The sequence below is a fragment of the Lycorma delicatula genome, chromosome 3 (genome assembly GCF_047948215.1).
Source record: "Lycorma delicatula isolate Av1 chromosome 3, ASM4794821v1, whole genome shotgun sequence".
NCBI lineage: Eukaryota > Metazoa > Arthropoda > Insecta > Hemiptera > Fulgoridae > Lycorma > Lycorma delicatula.
In genome coordinates this window covers 85000428-85021110 of record NC_134457.1, presented here as the reverse complement: position 1 = coordinate 85021110, position 20683 = coordinate 85000428, and the positions used below count along the sequence as shown (strand labels likewise).

The 20683-nt window shown below is 29.4% G+C and overlaps 1 protein-coding gene across 2 annotated transcripts in view; it reads right to left on the bottom strand.

Moving 5' to 3' along the window:
• Window positions 1–2917: 2917 nt before the first annotated feature.
• LOC142321754 (tRNA (adenine(37)-N6)-methyltransferase) overlaps window positions 2918–20683 on the bottom strand; it is a 49193-nt gene continuing 31427 nt past the window's right edge. For both annotated transcript variants that reach the window (XM_075360110.1, XM_075360109.1), the window contains exons 2-5: window positions 18614–18931; window positions 16295–16452; window positions 7365–7654; window positions 2918–5049 (exon numbers count right to left, since the gene is read on the bottom strand). In XM_075360110.1, the coding sequence (XP_075216225.1) occupies window positions 4735–5049; window positions 7365–7654; window positions 16295–16452; window positions 18614–18931 (1081 nt within the window). In that variant the 3' untranslated portion in view covers window positions 2918–4734. The remainder of the gene's footprint in view (window positions 5050–7364; window positions 7655–16294; window positions 16453–18613; window positions 18932–20683) is intronic.

Here is a 20683-nt window from a genome sequence, read left to right as displayed (position 1 = left end):
CTGCTGAAGCAGCAGGTCTGGCCAACCCACCAAGGGAGCTGCTGGACACGAACACTACCTTCCTGCTCCAGCTCACCGAGCTTCAAACGCCCTGGCTGGCAGACTCAGCAGCAGGAGCCAGCCCAGTGTGGGATTACTCAGGGAGAACCGGCTCAGCTGCACCGGCAAAAGAAAACCCATGCCAACCCAACACTGTGGGGCTCTGGGGGCCATCACTGCCATGCTGTAGTGGGGACCCAGCTGCTGCTGAAAGGAAGCCAGGTCTGATTTCAATGAATGAGTTGCAAATCACCAACTTCAATGGAGACCAGCTTTGAGACCCAACAGCTCTTCTCAGAGCTAATGCAAAAAACGGCCCTTTTCAGGGCTACCATAAGGTTATAAATTACAATGAGCTGTCAAAGCCAAATGATGACAAAAACAGCCCTTTTCAGGGCTACCACAAGGTTATTAGTTACAATAAGCCATTGACAACAATAGCCCTTCTCAGGGCTACTACAAGGTTATTAAGTGCCACGTGCTGCCGAAGCCATTCGGCAACAATATGTATTCTATCTATATCTACAAGTGAATTATTTTCACTTTAAGTCATTCTTCAAGAAGAAGACTGATATTCAGTATTATAAAACTGGGCTGTGTGCAGCTGCTAAGGAAACTAAAGTATAAAACAAATTACAATAATCCACTTTCAACAGGAATTAAGATGTACAATAAGTTACCAATACATAAAAGTAAATAAAAATAACTATACACAATTTCAAGAGATTTTAAGGAAATTTCTTATTAGAAAACATATACACAACACAGAGTAGTATAAAACTCTGCTAGCAGTAACTTAGATGTTGATTTGTTCTTGTTCTCTATGAATTTTGGTGTTTTTAGTTTTTTTTTTAATGTGCCATATAAAATTTGATAAAATAATAATTAGAAGAATTGTAATAGTTCTATTTCTTCTTCTTTTTTCCTTACGATTAAAGGTATATATATTATAAATAAATCAAACTGCACTGTGTTATTATTGAAATTTTATCATTGTACGTATCATTAGAACCAGTTTAGCTAGTTACACTATCTGCTGTTTGTTTATATTAATTTAATCTCCAGTAAATATATTTTTTTCTTTGTTTTTTAACCTCCGGAACCACCGTTAAGTACTGCTTCAGAGGATGAGATGAATCATTTTTAATATGTGTGAAAATATCATGCCTGTCTGGGATTCAAACCAGGGACCTCTGGATGAAAGGCTGAGATGCTACCACTCATGCCAAGGAGGCCAACCTAAAGTAAATATTAGCATTTTGCTAGTACACAGTTTGACATTTAATATTGCCAGTGATAAACTGTTTGTTTATATTTAGTTCATGTAAGTTAACCTTACTTATTTTATCTTGTAATTGTGGAATTGTGTATCAGACTTATCATGGCTGTTAATATTTTTGTTTTTGTAGGTGATATATTAGCATATTGCTTTACATGTAATTTTATTATTTTCTTTATATTGTGCATGTGTATGTGTATGCAGACACACACATACACAAAACCATCTAGCTGTAATACATGAATTTTTGTGGTGTTACAGAACTGAAGGTGATAAATTATTTGATCATATAGTTAACAAGAGATGAACCTGAACTTATTTTTTGAATGTTGAGAGCAGTCAAGCAATTGTGGCATTCATAATTTCTTAGACTAACAAAGGTCAAATCAACGTCTTCTTAACCAAAGAACATTTAGTAAGGAAGCTTATGGCTACTGTTTTTTTTGGATAAGAAGGGTGTCTTGTTTGTCAAATTTATTGATCGCAGAACTACTGTGAATGCCTATACTATTGTGAAATGTTAAAAAACTGAGAAGAGGTATAAAACAAACAAACAATGTCAAATGCTATCTCATAGGATTTTGTTTTTGCATGACAATTGCCTGCCCACAGATGACAAATTAAAAAATTTTTCCAGCAAAATTTTTTTGCTGGCAAACCTATCATCCATCCTGTACACCTAACTTAGTTCAAAGTGACTATTTTCTTTTTCTTCATCAAAAACTGTGGCTTCTATCACAAAGGTTTGACAATGATTGAAAAATGGAATTATTGCATTGTTTAAGTCAATGGCATCAGAATTTCTTAAAAAGGAATAAAGAGCTAGTGAGATTCTACGAAAAATGAATTGAAACTGAAGGAAGCTATGGAGAAAGGTTTCATTACTTTTAAATGTAGTTTTTAGGTAATAAAAATTACGTTCATAAGTAATAAAATTTATTCATATTTTTCAGTTTTGTTTTTATTTCAAATGGATTTTACTTCAAAATCACCCTTGTATATACATTTTATTAACTTTAAGAAATATGTTTACAGAATTGACTGAAAGACAGATAAGGGGTCAAGTCTTTTTAACAACTTTATGTGAAAACAATTTAGGATTTGAAAGCATGGTAATTGTCAAATCATTCTCTTCTATCACAATATTCAAGTCTTTGTTATTTATAATCTAATAACATGGAGGTTTATTATTAACCACCTGTAAAAATTAGAAATAGTAATAAATAGTTCATGGAGATTCCTTAGCCTAGAAATAGACTTTGTAATTCTTTTAGTAATCTGTGTTTATTTTTATAATTAAAATTTTTCTACTTTATTAAAGGACAAGCTAGAAAGAAGAAAAAATTATAGAAATAGAATACTAAGTACTAGTATCAGTATTTTATTTATGTAGCATCAGAAGTATCAATAAATGTCTGTTTTTTTTGTTTTTTTTTTACATTTCTACAAAAAAAAATCTTAATACTCAAAAAACTGACTCAATACTACGTATATAAAATATATACGTATGAATATGTATATAATATAAATCTTTTTTTCAAGTTTTTTAAATGATAAAAACTTATAACTGTAATTAAACATTAAACTATGCATGTTAATTTTATTATATACTATTTTAACTATTAATTAAATTATGATCAATATTTGTATATTCTTTTATATTATATATTATAATTTTTTTGTAGTTTAATCAATGATTTTAGAGCACTGTTTGTTTAGTTGAGATTATGCAAAATTAACAAAATAAAACAAACAAACAATGGAAAGGCAGATCTATTAGATGATTGTTTTACATGTGAGTTTTAGCAATGTTCATAATTTTCGAAGTCCAGATGAAGCTACAGGTGACATTTAAACTTTAATTAAAACAGTCAAATAATTAATTTAAGGATGTAACTGTGACTGTTCAATATTTAATTCATAGAAGATATGTTTATTGTTTTTATCTTGATAAGATGAAAAAATAAAACTGTGAGAAATTGTGAGTAGATTTACAATAAATGCTATGAATATTGCAATTAATACTATTTGTATACAATTTTATATTACAATTAATGCTATAAATACAAATGAAATTGCACTTAAATAGAAAGTGAACATATTTTTTTCTTAATAAATGTATTACCAAAGTTGTTAGCTTGTGTTATGGTTCAGTTAACATGTGAAATGTGAAGATAAATAATCTATATAAAGTAAAAGTTTTTATGTTTCTGCTTCCTCTAGCTCCAATATAAATATTAATTCTTATTTACACTGTTAAAATAAATTAAGTTCAAATTAAAAGAAAAAGTTTTTGTTTTGCTCATATCATCTCAATAAATGCACTGGCTGTAACATAATTTTTCAGATGTTAAATAAAATTCAGTTGGTTTTTTTTGAATTGCTGGTCAAGATGTAGTTCTTGATTGCTACTTAATTATTTTCCAGTAGAAACTGTTTTTTTGCACAGATTACTTCTATTGAAAGATCAAGAAAAACCAATCTTAGGGCTATGACATAAATGATTTTTAAGTATGTGACCTAGCAGCCCTGCCTGTCACAGCCTAACCATCCGACATTTATCTATTAAAATTATACCATGTAAATTTTAATAAAAATAATGAATTAGTTGTGTGACTTTGTTGGAATTTGAATATTAATTTTATAAGCTGATCTGCACCAGAGAAGCAAGTTCTATGGATAGCTGGCAGACAATGGATTTCATGAACATCATTTATAGTAGGAAGGAAGTATTACATTTTCCTGCAAAAATGTTGAGTAAAATACTTACTGGTTCTCAACCAGTGAGAATCTATTAATGATTCTATTATGAGACATAATGTTGCTGTGGTAAATGACAAAACAGCTTTTGAAGATTCATTTATTGAATCTTTTTATGATAAGATTATTAGTATCTATTTTTTACCCACGGTCATGCAATATCAAATTTAAAAAAAAAATCTGGAATGGTTATTGTTACTATTAAAAAGGGACTTTTATTAGCTTTTTACTATTAAAATAATACTAGCATTGTAAAAATAAAATATGATGATATCCAGATCACTTCAGTGGTGCATAAACAGCATGTTTGTGTATTACAAAAATTTGGAAAGATTTTGAACAAAACTCGCAAATATTTTTGAAAATAATTTATCAGAAGATTTGGACAAAGTTCAATAACCTCCAAGAGTAACATACCTACCTATCAAATCACATTGTTTAACATGTAATTTGTAACCAGTTATAAAACAGTTTTTGTTTTTAAAATCTTTTTCAAATTATAACACTAATGATTTCTTTAGAAGAAAAATTAATGTACGATTTGAAGAGATAAAAGTAGGTCATGAAGTAAAAATATCAGGGAACCACTGGTTTAAATGATTAGCTTAATGTAAAATAATTTGATTTTAGGAAAATTATTTAGATACATCAATTCTTTATTCACCATGATGTTGTGAACACTGCCACTCTGGTATACCACAAGAACAAAGTTTTTCAGCAGGTGCAACACGGTATACATTAACTGTTTGCAATGTATCATCAAACTTACAGCTAACATGTAATTCTTGAATAAGAAATGTATAAAACTGATTTCCATATCGTTCTCTTAGATAAACAGACCGAGGATCTTCTGTTAGTATGCTTCTAATTATTTCCCTAGTGTTATATTCTAAGTGTTCTTCAACATTAGCACTAAATGTAACTCTCAGTTGTGATACTGGTGGATCTGATACCCAATCTGGCACTCTGACCTTAAAAAGAGACACAATTTTACGTTAAAAAGAAAATCAACAATGATTTGTGTATTATTATAGGCCAAGTATAAATATCTTCATGAAAATGCAACTAATAATATAGAACAAATCTATGAATTACTACATAAAACACAAATTTTGTTAAGATCTTTTAACAAGAAACTTTGTCAGCACAACAAAGTTTCGGCACAACATTAACTTCAAACAACTGCTTCTTAACCTGTGTTATGCTATTCTGTATTAACATAGCTTCATAAACAAAAATTACAATGATCAAGAAAAATATTTTACTATTAATTATGTTCTTAGTTAAAGAAAAAGCTTACTTATTATTCAGATTAATTCTTTTATTTATATATATATTTAAAAATTACTACTATGAGGTATATTCAGAAAGTAAGTTCTGTTTTAAATACTGCTGTTGCAGCAATATGATCATAATTCTAGTCATACCTGCCGTGTCACCTGAAATGTTAAGAAGGGATTGACACCATTTTTATTCAGTTGTCTAGTCTATATGCTTCTCTGTCTGTGATTGTACAAGGTGCTACCCAAAAGTTCAGGGAATTTGAATCTCACGCGTAAACCATTGCTGGTACGACCTGCTGCTGCTAGATGTGGCTAACAGTACTCTTTGTGAATCAGTGTTCCAACAGCTGTGGCGGTGAGAGGCTGCATTGTTGACTTTTGTGCGGTTGTGTGCCGTTGTGTTTTACTGCTTTGGCGAAGTTCTAAATGGCAGATTTTAAAGATCAAAGAACCTGTATCAAATTTTGCTTCATGCTTAAAAAAACTGGTGCAGAAACCCATCGCATGCTTGTGGAAGCATTTGGTGACAATGCTATGAGTAAAAGTAAAACTTTTTTGTGGTACAAACGATTCAAAGATGGATGAACGACAGTCGATGACGATGAGCGTTCAGGAAGACCATCAACAAGTGCAACACTGGAAAACATCGCCAAAGTGCTAGAGGCTATTGTTGCAGATCAAAGACAAACAATCCACGATGCTTGTGCAATCATACAAATGTCATATGGGTCCGTGCAACGCAACTTGTTGGACAATTTGAACATGAGACGCATATCTGCAAAATTCGTACCGAGGCTGTTGAACAGTGACCAGAAACAAAATCGCATAGCTGTCTGTAGTGATTGAAAAATTCAGCAAGAATATTATGATTTTTAAATTGGATGTTGGCAATTACTAAATTATACTTTGTGCAAAACTCTATAAGTCTGTCCCTTCTTTCATTCCTTTTGCCCAGCCCGTATTCACCTACAATATTTCCTTCCTTGCCCTTTCCAATGCTTGCATTCCAATCTCCAACTGTTATTAAATTTTCAACTCCTTTTACGTGTTTAATTGCTTTGTCAATTTCTTCATATACATTCTAGCTCATCATCATCATGGGCACATTTGTAGGCTTATAGACGTTAACAATCCTTATCGGCTTAGGTTTTGATTTTATCCTTATTACAATGATTCTATTGCTATGCATTTTGAAATATTCTACTCTCTTCCCTATCTTCTTGTTCATTATGAAACCTACTTCTGCCTGCCCATTATTTGAAGCTGAGTTTATTATTCTAAAATCACCTGACCAAAAGTCGCCTTCCTCTTCCCACCGAACCTCACTAATTCCTACTACATCCACATCTATCCTATCCATTTCTCTTTTTAAATTTTCCAGCCTACCAACCTTTTTTAAACTTCTAACATTCCAAGCTCCGACTCGTAGAATGTTATTTTTTAATTTTCTGGTGACCCCCTCCTTAGTAGTCCCCACCTGGAGATCCGAACGGGGGACTAGTTTACCTCCAGAATATTTTACTAAGGAAGGCGCCTCCATCATTGCTATATGAAAATGCAGAGAGCCACATTTTCTTGGAAAAAAAGCAGCTGTAGTTTTCCATTGCTTTTAGCTGCGCAGTACTCAGAGGACTGAGTGATGTTGATATGGCCGTTTAAGTCGTCCTGACTCACGCCCCTAACAACTACTGAAAGAGCTGCTGCCCTCTTTCAGGAATCATTCCTTAGTCTGGCTCTCAACAGATACCTCTCCGATATGGTTGCACCTTCGGTCCAGCTACTCTGTATCACTGAGTACTCAAGCCCCCTCACCAACGGCAAGGTCTCATGATTCATAGAGGAGGAATATATATATATAAATATTTAAAATTTTTTTAAATGAAGGGTATATTACTAAAATAGTTTTGTATTCAATTCTCTTGAATGACTAGTATACTTTGGTAATTTGGATTTAACTAATGGTCTTTTTTCAGAAATAGGGAAAAATGTTCAAATTAACTTACAATCTGATATGATGTATCTTCTGAAGGCAAATTAACTGGTAGTGTTGAAATTGGCTCACCACTTTCTTCACCATCTGGAGCTTCACGTTCACCATGGTTTTGACCACTTCTGTTTTCACTTAGAGGAATAGGAATAACAGAAGATACTGTTGCTTCTTCCTCTTGAAGCTCTCTATTTATGTCAGACCTCATCTGGTTCAAAGGGTTATCATAAGAAGGTATATAAGGTTTTAAATCAAGTACTGGAGTACCATCTAACATGTCAACACCAGAAAAATATACAGAAGTTCCTGAAAACATCACAATAAGATTTGTTCAAATTAGTTGATAAACAGTAAAGATATGACTGAAATTCTTAAAATTGACCGCAAAAATTATGCAGTCTGATAATGATATGACTATTTTCACCAACTAATAACAGAAATTATTTTTAATTTAATTAGTGAAGGCTGTTAGCTATTTATCAACATTTGAACAAATGAGGTAGCATTTTTATAAAAGGGCTAACATTTTATCTAATAAACCATAAAACTTCTGTTTACAGGGATATTAATAATAAAAAAAAATTAAATGGGTACCATTTGATTTTTCATTTTGGAATTTTCAAAGGTAAAATCTTCAAACTTATTTATTTTGTACATTTTGTTGGGTACATGTAAACCAAATTTCATTAAATAACTTAATCCTACTTATGATTTAAATTTTTATTGTAAAAACACAGAATGGTGTGTTTGTAGGGAAACAAAGTGTAGGTAGGGCATTTGTCCACATCAACTTTTTTATTTGTTGTTTTGAATTGGTTCCTTAAGTACCAACATCTCCAAACATACAAACATATTCTCTCTCTCTCTTTCTATATATATATATATATAATAAACAAAAACTTAACAAAAAAACAACAAGGGTGATCCCAATCTGAATTTAATAGAACTCATAATTGACTATGTTGCCATTTCCTTAAAAATAAAAAAAAATCCAAAATATCAGTCAAAATGAGTGCAAAATTGAAACAGATAACAACCTCACAATGGGTCTCAATATGAGACTTATCCCACATGACAAAGTTAATAAAAAGTCAACTAAAAGAATCAGATTTGACAATGAAAATTTAAGAAATAAACCAGAAACTAATTGTTAAACAGAAACGGTCAAAGATGTCTCTATCCTCCAAAAAGAAACACAAAACACAGATGGTGGATTAAAAACGAAGCAGTTAAAAATGCAAGATTTAAAGGCTAGAGAAAATGGTACTTCTCAAACACAAATGAAAACTATCTAAGATTTAGATTAATCTGCGAACAAACATCCAAAATGATCAGAATTAAAATAAAATACAAGAAGAATCAACTCAAATCAAATATTTGAAGAAATCAAGTAGGACTTCATAAAAAACAAGAGGGATTTGTATAAAACATATAACAAAAACTAATCACATATCAATCATTCAGCCTTTGCTACAAGGACAAAGATGGAAAATCAGGTATTAACAAGAGAGACAATTGCAAAAATCTAGCAAGATTCTTTGAAAAGTTATTAAAATTACCAAAAAAACCAGAGGAAAAATTCCAATTCGAAAAACCAGCATCATGAATTGTAAACTTAAAACCACCTAATGAAATAGAAATAGACAAAATCATCCAGAAATTAAAGAACAACAAGGTAGAGGTGAAGGCTTGATTACAGCAGAACTATGCAAAGAATCAGAAAACAACGACGAGAACTGAAGACCATCCTAGAAGAGATATGGAAAACCTAAGAAATACCACAAGATTTAAAAAATGCACTGATACATCCACTACACAAAAAAGGAGATGAAACAGATATAAATAACTACAAATAAATTTCCCCCTTACCTGTGACATACAAAATCCTCTCAAAAACACTTCAAAATAAAATAGAACCAATCACAAACAAACTGGAAGAATACCAAGGAGATTCAGAAATGAAAGACAATGTGCAGAAAAAATGTGGAACCTAAAAAAATAATAAGGGACAGAATGAAATGGTTTAAAACTGTCTTTAAAGATTTCACAAAGACATATAACTCAACTGCTAAAACTCCCTCAGTGATCATCCTAGAACTTTTTATGCATCCAAAATGATTAACATAATTAAACAGATCCTTATTAAAAGAAGATCTAAAGTAAAAGACATGAAAAAAATATTTAGAAGAATTCAAGATTAAAGAAGTGAGAAAGGGGATGATTTATCAGCAACTCTTTTTAATTATACCATAGAGAAAACAATATTAGAATGGGACTAGAAGATAAAATAAATTGGAACACACCATCAAATAAAATTTAGTCCAAAATTTAAAGTAAATGGAATTAACTGTTCAGCTTTTGCCATATTACAATTATCTCAGAGAATCTCAAAATGACAATTGAAAAAGTAAAACATAAAAGAAATAGCAAAGAAAATGGGTTAAAAATTTCATTCAAAAAGATAGAATTCATGACCATCAAAGCTTCCCCTAAGTCCCTAAATACAAAATATAAAAAAATCAGTAAGGTCAATAATTTAAATATCTGGGAAAAATAATCCAAATCAATGGCTTAGAAGTAAGCCAATCAATCAAGAACGAGAAAAATGGAACTGGCCAACAGCTAACGAAATATATTTACTACAAAAGAACATCTCATTAAGTTAAAATCAGGCATTACAATATAGTAATCAGATCACAAAACCTATACGCCATAGAAGCAGCTTCAGTTTGATTCAGGTGAAATAAACGTAGTAGAAAAAAAAAGAAAATTTTTAGGGCAATAAAAGAAGGTAAAATAAATACAAATTCAGAATAAATACCTTTACCAATATAATGCAACTGAGAAAATGTTAAATTTCATCAGAAAAAAGAAGTAAATTCAATAGCCATTTTATGACAAATTAAAAAAAAACAAAAAAAACAGGTTCACAAAACAAATCTTCAACCACATTTACAACAAAAATAATGGAAGTCAATGGACTTCTTAGGCTCAAAATTACCTAAAAGAAACAAAAATATCTGAGGAAATAGTGCAAGATAGAACAGCGTTCAAAAAATTGATATAAGAATTCAGGGTTTCCAAGAAAAAAGTAACTAACAATGTCTGATTAGAAGAGAGAAAGCAAAAAAAAAATCCAACAACCATACTTATCTTTCTTGTTTATATTAATCCTCTTTCTTTATTATAAAAATTAATTAAAAGATAAACATATAGATAAAAAACATTCCTTTATGTTACATAACAATCAGGAAAAAACAAACCAAACTGGCAGTAATCAGTGGGAATCAGGCCCAACTAATGAAAAAAAGTTAAATAACAAAAAGTAATAAAACATTATAAAAGTATTTCTAATAGTATTTACATAATTAAAGTAAAACATGCAAACTTAAGTATAAAAGTAATGAAAAAATATCTAAACCACTGAAACTCCCAATTACAATCAATAAAACTTTTTCTAGCAGACTGTTACTGGAATAAAAAATGATCAACAGACTGCTTAGTTTATAAATTCTGAACATCAATTGGATGATTACAGGAATCCTTCACCACTATCATAAATTTATTAAAATCCTACAACTCTGAATGAAATTTATAACAGCTAATTATTTTCTATGGATATAGTGAAATAAATATTTCATTTTGAAATTAATAAAAGGTACAAAAATTTTGGATAAATTATCATAGAACAAATCAGAATTTTATATATTAAAACATTTACTTCATTTTTCACCTCAAAAAAATTATTGATTTGATATACAAATAAAAAGTGAAGAAAATAAATGTAAACATGATTACTAATGATCATGATTAGTTGGTTGATTACAATTTGATTCATCAACACTTAACACCATCAGGATATATATCACTACCCCAGGCAGTGTTCTTTTTCTTTTTCCTGGTTACCCTCTGGTAATTACTTTTCAGATAATACTTCAGAGGATGAATCAGGATGATATGTATGTGTGTAAATGAAATGTAGACCATTCGACCATTCTTGAGATGTGTAGTTAACTGAAACCCAACCACCAAAGAACACTGGTATCCAAGATTTAGTATTCAAATCCATGTAAAAATAACTGTCTTTACTAGGACTTGAACGCTGGAACACTCGACTTCCAAATCAGCTGGTTTAGGGAAGATGTGTTCACCACTAGACCAACCCGGTGGGGTGGGTTACCTAGGGCCTAGGGCAGTGTTAGCAATGATTATTAATAAATACTAAGAAAAACTGTTCAGATTTTGCAACTGGTGAAAGAGACAAGCTTCTACATCATTAGTCATGGATCAGAATTTGTAATGTAGCCTATATCATGAAATATAATTTTTTTTGAGATTTCCCTTAAATTAATTTAAAAGGTTTTTTAAAGTATTTCTTATTTACTGCATCCTATCCCTGTAAGCACAAAAATTATAATTTATAGCTAATCTGATATAAAATTTAAAATAAGGTAAAGATATCAAAATGCAAAATGTGCTGATTAGCATAATTGCATAAAGTCTTAAAAAACTTAAATACATATATATATATATTTTTTTTTTTTCAATTGTTCTACTGAATTTTACTGTATGTGTAATTTTCCATATATTTTTTAGTGTTAATGTTTCATTTTGCAATTTTTTAAAGTTACAAAAGTACAGGCTAAGCCTACGGTTAGATTAACTTACCTGAAAGACTACTGATTTAGGCTTAGCTTAGGTTTAAAATTACATAAGCAGCACAAAAGATCACAATGTTGTATATCAAGGTAGATTTTTAACATTTCTCTATATTATTTTTTTCAAATTTGTAAAAAAATCATTTTTCATTGAATTCTGTTACTTTGTACATAAAGTCTGCTTGCAGATTTAATACCAGAATAAGAATAGAAAAAAAAATAGAAATGAAGTCTTTTGATTCTGATTGTCAGTTGTCTGGTTTTATTTTGTACCGGTAAAAATTAAGTGATGAACAGTAATTATGTAAAATTCTATTGTTAATCTATTTTATCACATCTTATCTTTTACAGTAAATTAAGTGGAATAAATATCTTGTTTTGTGGTTGCTGAAGCATAATATGTAGAACAGGGTTAGAATTCTTTATAAATAACAAATAGTTACTTGTTAATTACTTTTAAAAAATTTCAAAACTTTCTAATTTAATTTCCAGTATTATTTTCCTTTTTGTAATATAATAATGAAATTTGAACTGCAATACAGAATGAACTTATGATATCTACGAGTGATATAGTTTCTTGAACTGAAGATGATTGTCTGGTGAACGTAACCTCATACTGTCACAATTATAAATAATTATTTATTGTATTATAGCTAATAATTTTCAGCAAATCTTTAGAGATCAATGTACTTATTACGTGTTAGATTTCAAACTACCTACATATTAAGTATCCAGATTGAGAATGGCATTGTCTCACATTAGGTGAAAAACATGAATGGTAATCAGAATTTTTTTTTAATGAAATATTTTTTTGTTTAAGTATCAAGAAAGTTAAATAAGTATTTTTTTCTAAGTTGTCATCAATTATAATTATTTCACAACATGATGGTGTGTAATCATACAACATTTATAAATAAAATGAAATCATCATATAAAACAGGCAAGATATATGAGTCTCTGAGGGATTAGTCATCAAGCTGTGCTGGCCAGCCAGTTTTCAGTATTTGTTTTACTTCCATTGTGTGTTGATATTAATTACACGATTATTTGACTGTGTAAAAAATGAAAAACATGCAGTAATATTTCTGAAAGAGTATTGAATTTTACATAACCTGCCAGTGAGGTGAGTATGTGCTTAATGGCGCTACACAGAATTGTTAGATGTGTACCAGAGTACTATCAGGAATTTAAATTGATTTGTCAGGATACATTCCTTACAGGTTCAATCCTTTGTAAGACTGTATTCTTTATTTATTGTTGGATGATGAATTTGCTGTCTTAATCAAATTCTATTAACAAAAATTGGAAATAAACCACTGTATTACAGTGGATTGGTTCGATTATATACAAGAAGTGTGTGCTGACAGTTTGTTGGCAATCAACAATCAACTGCCAATCAGAGGATCTATTCAATTATGGAATTGATGAAAGTATGTTTTCTCATCGGAAAAATCAAATTGATCAAGTTCTATCACAGCAATGGGTTTTTGGCGATTACTGTAAGTAAACAAAAGAATGTTTCCTTATACCATGGTTTAATAGGAGTGTAAAAACATTACTGCCTACTATTAAACAGCAATGTTTTGTGTCTATTGCATGAGTAATAAGAGCAGGGTCCACAATTATTTCTACAAATGATGTGCCTACAGGGGTATTAAAAATTTTCCTTAACAATAAATGCAAGTAATTTCATGGATCCCCAGACAGGAGCTCATAAGCAATCATCTGAAATGATATGACACCAGTCAAGAATTGCTGAACTCTAGATGGAATTTATGTGGCACCAATATCACAAAGATCAAGAACAATAATTTGAACAGATTCTGAGAGACATAGCAGCTGTACTTGCAATAAAGATGTATAGTAATAATTTAATTACTTATAATCTAATTTGGTAATAAAGGTTATAATAAAATAACAGATAAGATCCAAATATTTTTCTCATATTCAACCTAAATTACACAAATAAAATTTTAAAAGTTTTATAATTTGTTAATTTTATCAATTTCTGGACTGATATAATGTTTTCATGTAGAAATATTTTAATAAAAAAAGAAATATGAAAAGAAAGCTAATCTAGATATTCAGACTTTCAATTTTGAATCCACATATAATGTTATATTAAATGTTTAATGTTTATCAGTGTAATTTTTTTAACATCTTATTGATAGGGGTAATTATTATCATAAATCATTTTCTAAAAAACACTGAAGAAGAAATGTTTTATTTTTGTAATCTAAAAAAAGACAAGATTTCTATTTTGGTTATCATCGCATGTTTAAATTTTGTGACATGTAATATGAAATAATATTCTTTCATATTTTTCCTAAAATACTGGAAAAATTCATAAATTTTTCCAATAGTAAAGATTACAATAATATAAAATATGGCTGATTTAGCAAAAATTGTTTTTTCATAACGTTTTTCCAAGTAAAAATTACAAAAACATTTAATAAAAAAAATTAAATTTGAAAGAGAATTGTGTGCAACAATAAATATTAACTTATTTAAATTAACAAAATTATTATGCAGAAATTAATAAAATAATTATGAATACATTTATGTAATTGAAATAAACAATGATCTTTATTAAAAAAAAAAAAAAAAGACCAAATTCAACAGGAGATGAAATTTCAGAGTTGAGTTTATTACTATCGTTAAAAGAAATTATAAAAGCAGTCCAAAAAGATGTTAGATTTCACAGTCTTGCTTTAAGCAAGTTTTTTATATGCATAAATAATGCATAATGTTATCTAGTTTCTAATACTATGTTCATATTTTATCTAGAGAAAGATCTAACTTTCTCCTGTTAACTTTGATTAAATTTTCATATGTCTCAAATACTGAAACTTCCGGGACTTTTGAAACCCAAGAAATACATAGATAATTTCCTGTATTATTATAAACTATCTATCCCTACTGAATACAGGCAGTGTATGCAAAAAAAAATTTCCCCACAAAAAGAAGTATACTAATTTCATGCATTACACTACCTTTAAGAATTTTACTTTTGGGGCCAATTTTCCATGTAAGGCCAAGCCACCTTAGTCAAGAGTATTACATTTGGAAGTAATGATGTTCACTATATAAGTCCCTTTGTTGAACAGAGTGAAAAGGTGTCATTTGTGTGGCTGAATATTACCTGCATTTCAGTGTGCTGTTATGCAACAGCAATGATTATTAAAAACACTTCAATGAAGAAGGCAACAGGTAACCACTTCATTTCTCACTCTCCTAAGTAAGCCAGACATTGAATGCTTATTTTCTTGAAATTGTCATGGTGACTGTACAACACTACACTTCATTTACACTCACACATATCATCCTCATTCATCCTATAAAGTAATACTTGAATGGTAATTCCTGGAAGCTAAACACAAAAAAGAAAAGAAAGAAAGTGAATTAAGTTCAACGTGATTAAGGTGACATCACAAGTAATTGCAGTGTGGATAATAATGAAAACAAGAAATGGTTCGATGAGTTACTGTTAGACTATAAGTGAAAGAGATAATGTACTAAATTTCATTCAAAAATTGTTAACGAGTTTTATTTGTGAACAGGAAAGGTATTTTCAGTAAAAGTGTTAAGACTAGTAGTCATGCTAATGTCTGTCAATGAGACTGAATTATATTTAACTATGTGTAAATAAATCCTGATGATTACTTTAAATTCTGTTTTGTATGTAATTACTGTATGTTATTATTATTATTGTTGTGGTTGCGATTACTACGACTATTGTTTATTATTGAAATCTATTATTATTATTGTTTGCTGTTGCCATTATTGTTATTATTCTAATTATTATTGTGAGTTTTGTTTATTATTGTCTATTTTTATTATTACTATTGTCATTATTACTGTTGATTTACCTTATTGTACTTATGTTCTTTAACTAATACACTGTAACTATATAAACATTTTCAATTGTCAATCTCTCAATATCCTGATCGAGCTGCAAACATGCGACAATATATTATAGAATTTAATAACAACTGAAGATGCGGGAAATCGATTCTTGGAATTAAAAGGTAAGTTTAACGAATCTATTTACTGTGTTTTGGTGGTTTATATTTCACTTAATATTAAAGTATATTAGCACAGTGATCAATATGTCAATTAATTATTTGATTTTCTTAAAAAAAAGAAAAAAGTATAATGTATTTAATATACATAAAACTGCATAGTATCATAGAAAACTATATACCAACTCTAAGTATTTAAAGTATTAAAATCACTGATGAATGTCTCTGTACTTTAGAAAATAAAAATGAATGAAAATTTACTTTACCATCTATATGGCTAATGTGTACTAATGAAAGACCAATCGGACATGGCCTGTGAGGAGATCTTGTTCCAAAAACTCCCGTTCTAATTCCATTCAAACGGGGAGGAGATACTTTTGCTTTCACATGGTTTGAACCATTTCTATGAAAATAAAAAAGAACCCTGAAAAAAGAGAACATAAAATTAAATAAAAATGAGATATTTGAGAGAGTTCATGCATTATTTTATCATATTATGATTTAATCCATTTTTAATAAAGGTTAATTACTCATGATACATGACATGTGGAAAAAATTACAGAACTTGTGAAGAGTAGGAAATTTGTAATTGGGCATGGTATCAATTACTTGAATACATTTTGTTACTTGGATGAGAAAAATTTGTTTGGTAAATGTTAAATATAAAATTTCCAAATTACTGTATTATTAAAATCTGCAATTATTAAATCTGGGAATTTAATGAGTAAATAAACTTGGCTATACAATGCAAACAAATCTTTACACCAACAAAAGAAAAGTGTAATTACAAAAACATCTCAGGAAAAAGTGTGATACTTTTGTAAGTTGACATTGATTTCATTAATAAAAACAGCTGATTGATGTTATTTTAATATATATAATTACCAATAATCATTCAACAACAGCAAGTACATTTGAAAAGTGAACTTTTAAAAATAATATAATTTCTGATTTCAGAATACATAAAAATATCTAAAATTATTCTCTCAGAAACTTTAACAGTATGGTTAAAGGTATAAGAGGCAGAAACGTTTTTACAAGTGGATTGAACAGTTCAAAAGGGATGATCAATTGACATTTAACTCCATCTTTTGAATTTTGTATTGACGAACTGAAGGAGGCAATAGAATTGCAGATAAGGATTCTGAAAATCGTACACATTGGTACAATTCCGTCAATAACTATTAACACGCTGAAAAATTAGCATCTTTCACTGTAAAACATCTGAAGATGAGTTTCAAAGGCAATTTACAGATTATAAAGTAACCGGACTTTAAATGAATGGATTTTATTATACATAATTGAAGGAGACAATTATTTTTAAAAGAATACAGATTTTGATAAGACTGGATCTGTCATTATGAGTCATTATCCAAGTAGCTAAGTTTGGAGCTGAAGCATTCTAGTAATCCAGTCAGAAAAAATACCAAACCATCAGCTAGTAATGTAATGCAAAAGATCTTTTGGCATAAATAAGCAACGGTTTTGGGATTTTCTACAATTTTTGGAAAGAAAATGCACAATCATTAGCCAGTATTACAGAGGTATGGTTGAGAATAAAGTGAAGCTTGCAATGATAAAAAAAAATACTTAAACGAGTGCTTTTCCTTTAAAATAATGCTAGTTCAAAGACTACACATTGAAACCAGTGAAGAATTAGGTTGGGGGTTCTGATAAATCAATCTTCTAGTACAGATCTCACTCCACCAGACTTCCTTTTGTTTGGGCCTGTTGAGGAATTATTATGCGGAGTCAAGTTTCACAGCAATGAAAAAGTAAAAATAAACATGCAAGATTCACTTAGACTTCAAGATAAAGAATAATTAGCTGATGTTATAAAAACAATAATAATCTTGTACACTACTTCCATCATAGAATCAAAAAGTATCATAGATGGAAAAAGTGTTCAATTACTGAACAAGATTATTTAAAAAAATAAGCTTTTAAACTGACAGCTTAATTAATTTTTTTTTTACTTATTGAATGACTGTAACAAGCCATTAGAAATTGGTGGAAAAAGAAAGAGATATCAATCACAAATCACAAATGCAAACAAACTGAGTGTTTACTGATGGAAAACAGAATAAATTTAAAAGAATGAGAGAGCTAAAATAAGGGATCAATTAAATATGTACAGCCTAATTTCAATCTTTATTAGGTCTTATAAGTTGAGTAAAGGATTTCCTTAACTGATGTACACCTACATGGATTGTGCAGTTTATAATTTATTAAAAAATTTGCTGATTACAAAATTAGGCTGTAATATGCAGAAATGAAAATATTGCTCTATTATAAGGATTTTTTCCTTATTTATGGTTATATTTAAATAAGTTAAAACAACTATATACAATAGATAAACAAACATACGTTGAGGAAATTCTTTCAATAAAACACTGCTCTTAAATATATTGTGAAGGTTACTCTTAGAATTGTGATAATTTTTCTCCAATCTTATGAGTAAAAATTTAAATTTTCATAGTTCAAAATAAAGTAGTTTTATCATAACAATTGAACGATACAAAACTAGTGATAGTAATACACAATTACAAAATTTTATAAAACAAATTTTAAATTAAATTACCAACCACATATGAGAAAATCCTTCAAGACCTTCCAATGCATGCTCTGGATTAGTAAATACTTTATTATTAAGCTTAATTCTTCCTTGAATTCTACATCCGATTCCAGGTTGTCTAGGAATACCTCTCTTTTGATTGAAATCTGTCGATATCATACCAATTGGTTGTAATAAAATTTCATCATCTTCATTTTTTTTTTCAGAATTACTGGCTACACGAACTTCATTGCTTTGCTGACAGTTTTTACATTTCCAGGAGCCAAGAGCATCCTCTACCTTCTTTATTTCCTTCTGGTTGATGTATGATAAGGATTTTATTTGCTGCCTGAAGGATATTAAACAAGCATATTTAAATAAATAAATAACAACTATTTAAAAAATAAACTGAACTAATCCAAATGAATTTTAAGTAAATTAATTAACTATAACTAACAGAACTAAACATTTCTGGAATTCATTACGTTTATGTTTACACAAATTGCAAATCATGGCAATACTATTTATGTTTTATAAATCTGAAAGCAATCACTAAAATTATTATCAGATTTATACTAAATGTGCAGTAAAATCTGTTGGTAATTAAAGTATATATGAGAACATCCAAACAAGAATATGTTGAAGGTAAAGAATATTCTAAAAGCTGTTTGTTGTAAGAAAAGGCTAGCAAAGGTTTGAAAAACTTTCCTGGCTTTGCTCTTTATAATTTTATTTCAAATACATTTCAGAGTTTTTAAATATTAATGACTACATTATGCAATATTTGTACAAGTGCAAAAAAACAAAACGTTCAGTAAAATCATTTGAATCCAATTCGACTCCCTTAATCAAATTAAGGTTTTATCTTAAAAATTATTCAGTATTAAAAATACAATTGAGAACAAAACCAATATTTATCATTAAAAAAAGGTTAGATCCCAGCTTCACCCCTTTGAAATAATAATGTTTTTATCATAACAATACTATATTTAGAGCTTTAAAATAGTTAAAATAAAAAGTTAGAATTTTTTTTAGCTGAAACAATATCAGTCCTTTTAACTCTTCCTTTTTTTATATTACTCGTACCATTATACAAAAAATAAATGATTACCCCTCACTTTTTTAATTTTGTCCAAAATTTAATACTATCAATGTCCTGAATACAGAAAATTTGTTAAAATGCTATTACAGTAGTAACAGAGCTATAATGGGGAAAGTAAAATTTATTGGTAATTTTAATATTATGAAGGTAGAATAATTATAATGAAGACTAATCAGAAAAGGGAGAAGTAAAAAGGGTAGTAGACTGAAAGATCTGCTAAGAAAAAAGGCTGATTAATTATCATTTAGTAAAGATGAACAAAAGATTATAAATCTGGTGGAAATGAAGTAGTAGCAGAGTTGGATACCTATTAAATCATATAAGAGTATTTAGAAAATGATAAATATAAAAATGATATGGAGAAAGCTACTTAGTTACCAGATGGTAACAAAAGTTTCAAGATTTATTGACACTACACAGCCACACGTAAATTATTCAGTTTCATACATGAGGTCTGTTAAAAAATATCAAATTTAAAAAAAAAAAATGGTATTTGAATACAAATGGCAAAACTTGATAAGAGTGCAGTGCTAGTAACTAGCGTTCATGGATTTGTTTTTGTAACCCATACCGATATCAATTGTTAAACAGTCAGTAATTGTAATACGTACATGCCCCATTTTTATTTTGAGTATAATGACAAGAGGCTGACCAGCATTAGTGTATCAAGCTTCTATCAAAAGCTTGGTGACAACCAAAGTGGAAAATTCATAAAATTAATAACACAAAATTTGTCCTAAAGCTGTTTTCACTTGAACTGAAAGATAGATTCAGTTTGATGTTGAACAGGTCATGCTGGAGTTAAATCTTAAGTTTATGGGTACAAACCAGAAATAAAAGCTCAGCTATCACAGTGGAAGTCATCATTCCCAAGGTTAAAGAAAGCAAGACAAGTCAGGAACAAAGTAAAGATGATGCAAACTGCTTTTTTTTACTTTCTCAGAAATGCATCAAAGGCTAACTGTCAACAAACAAAACTATCAGATTCTAAATTGTGTT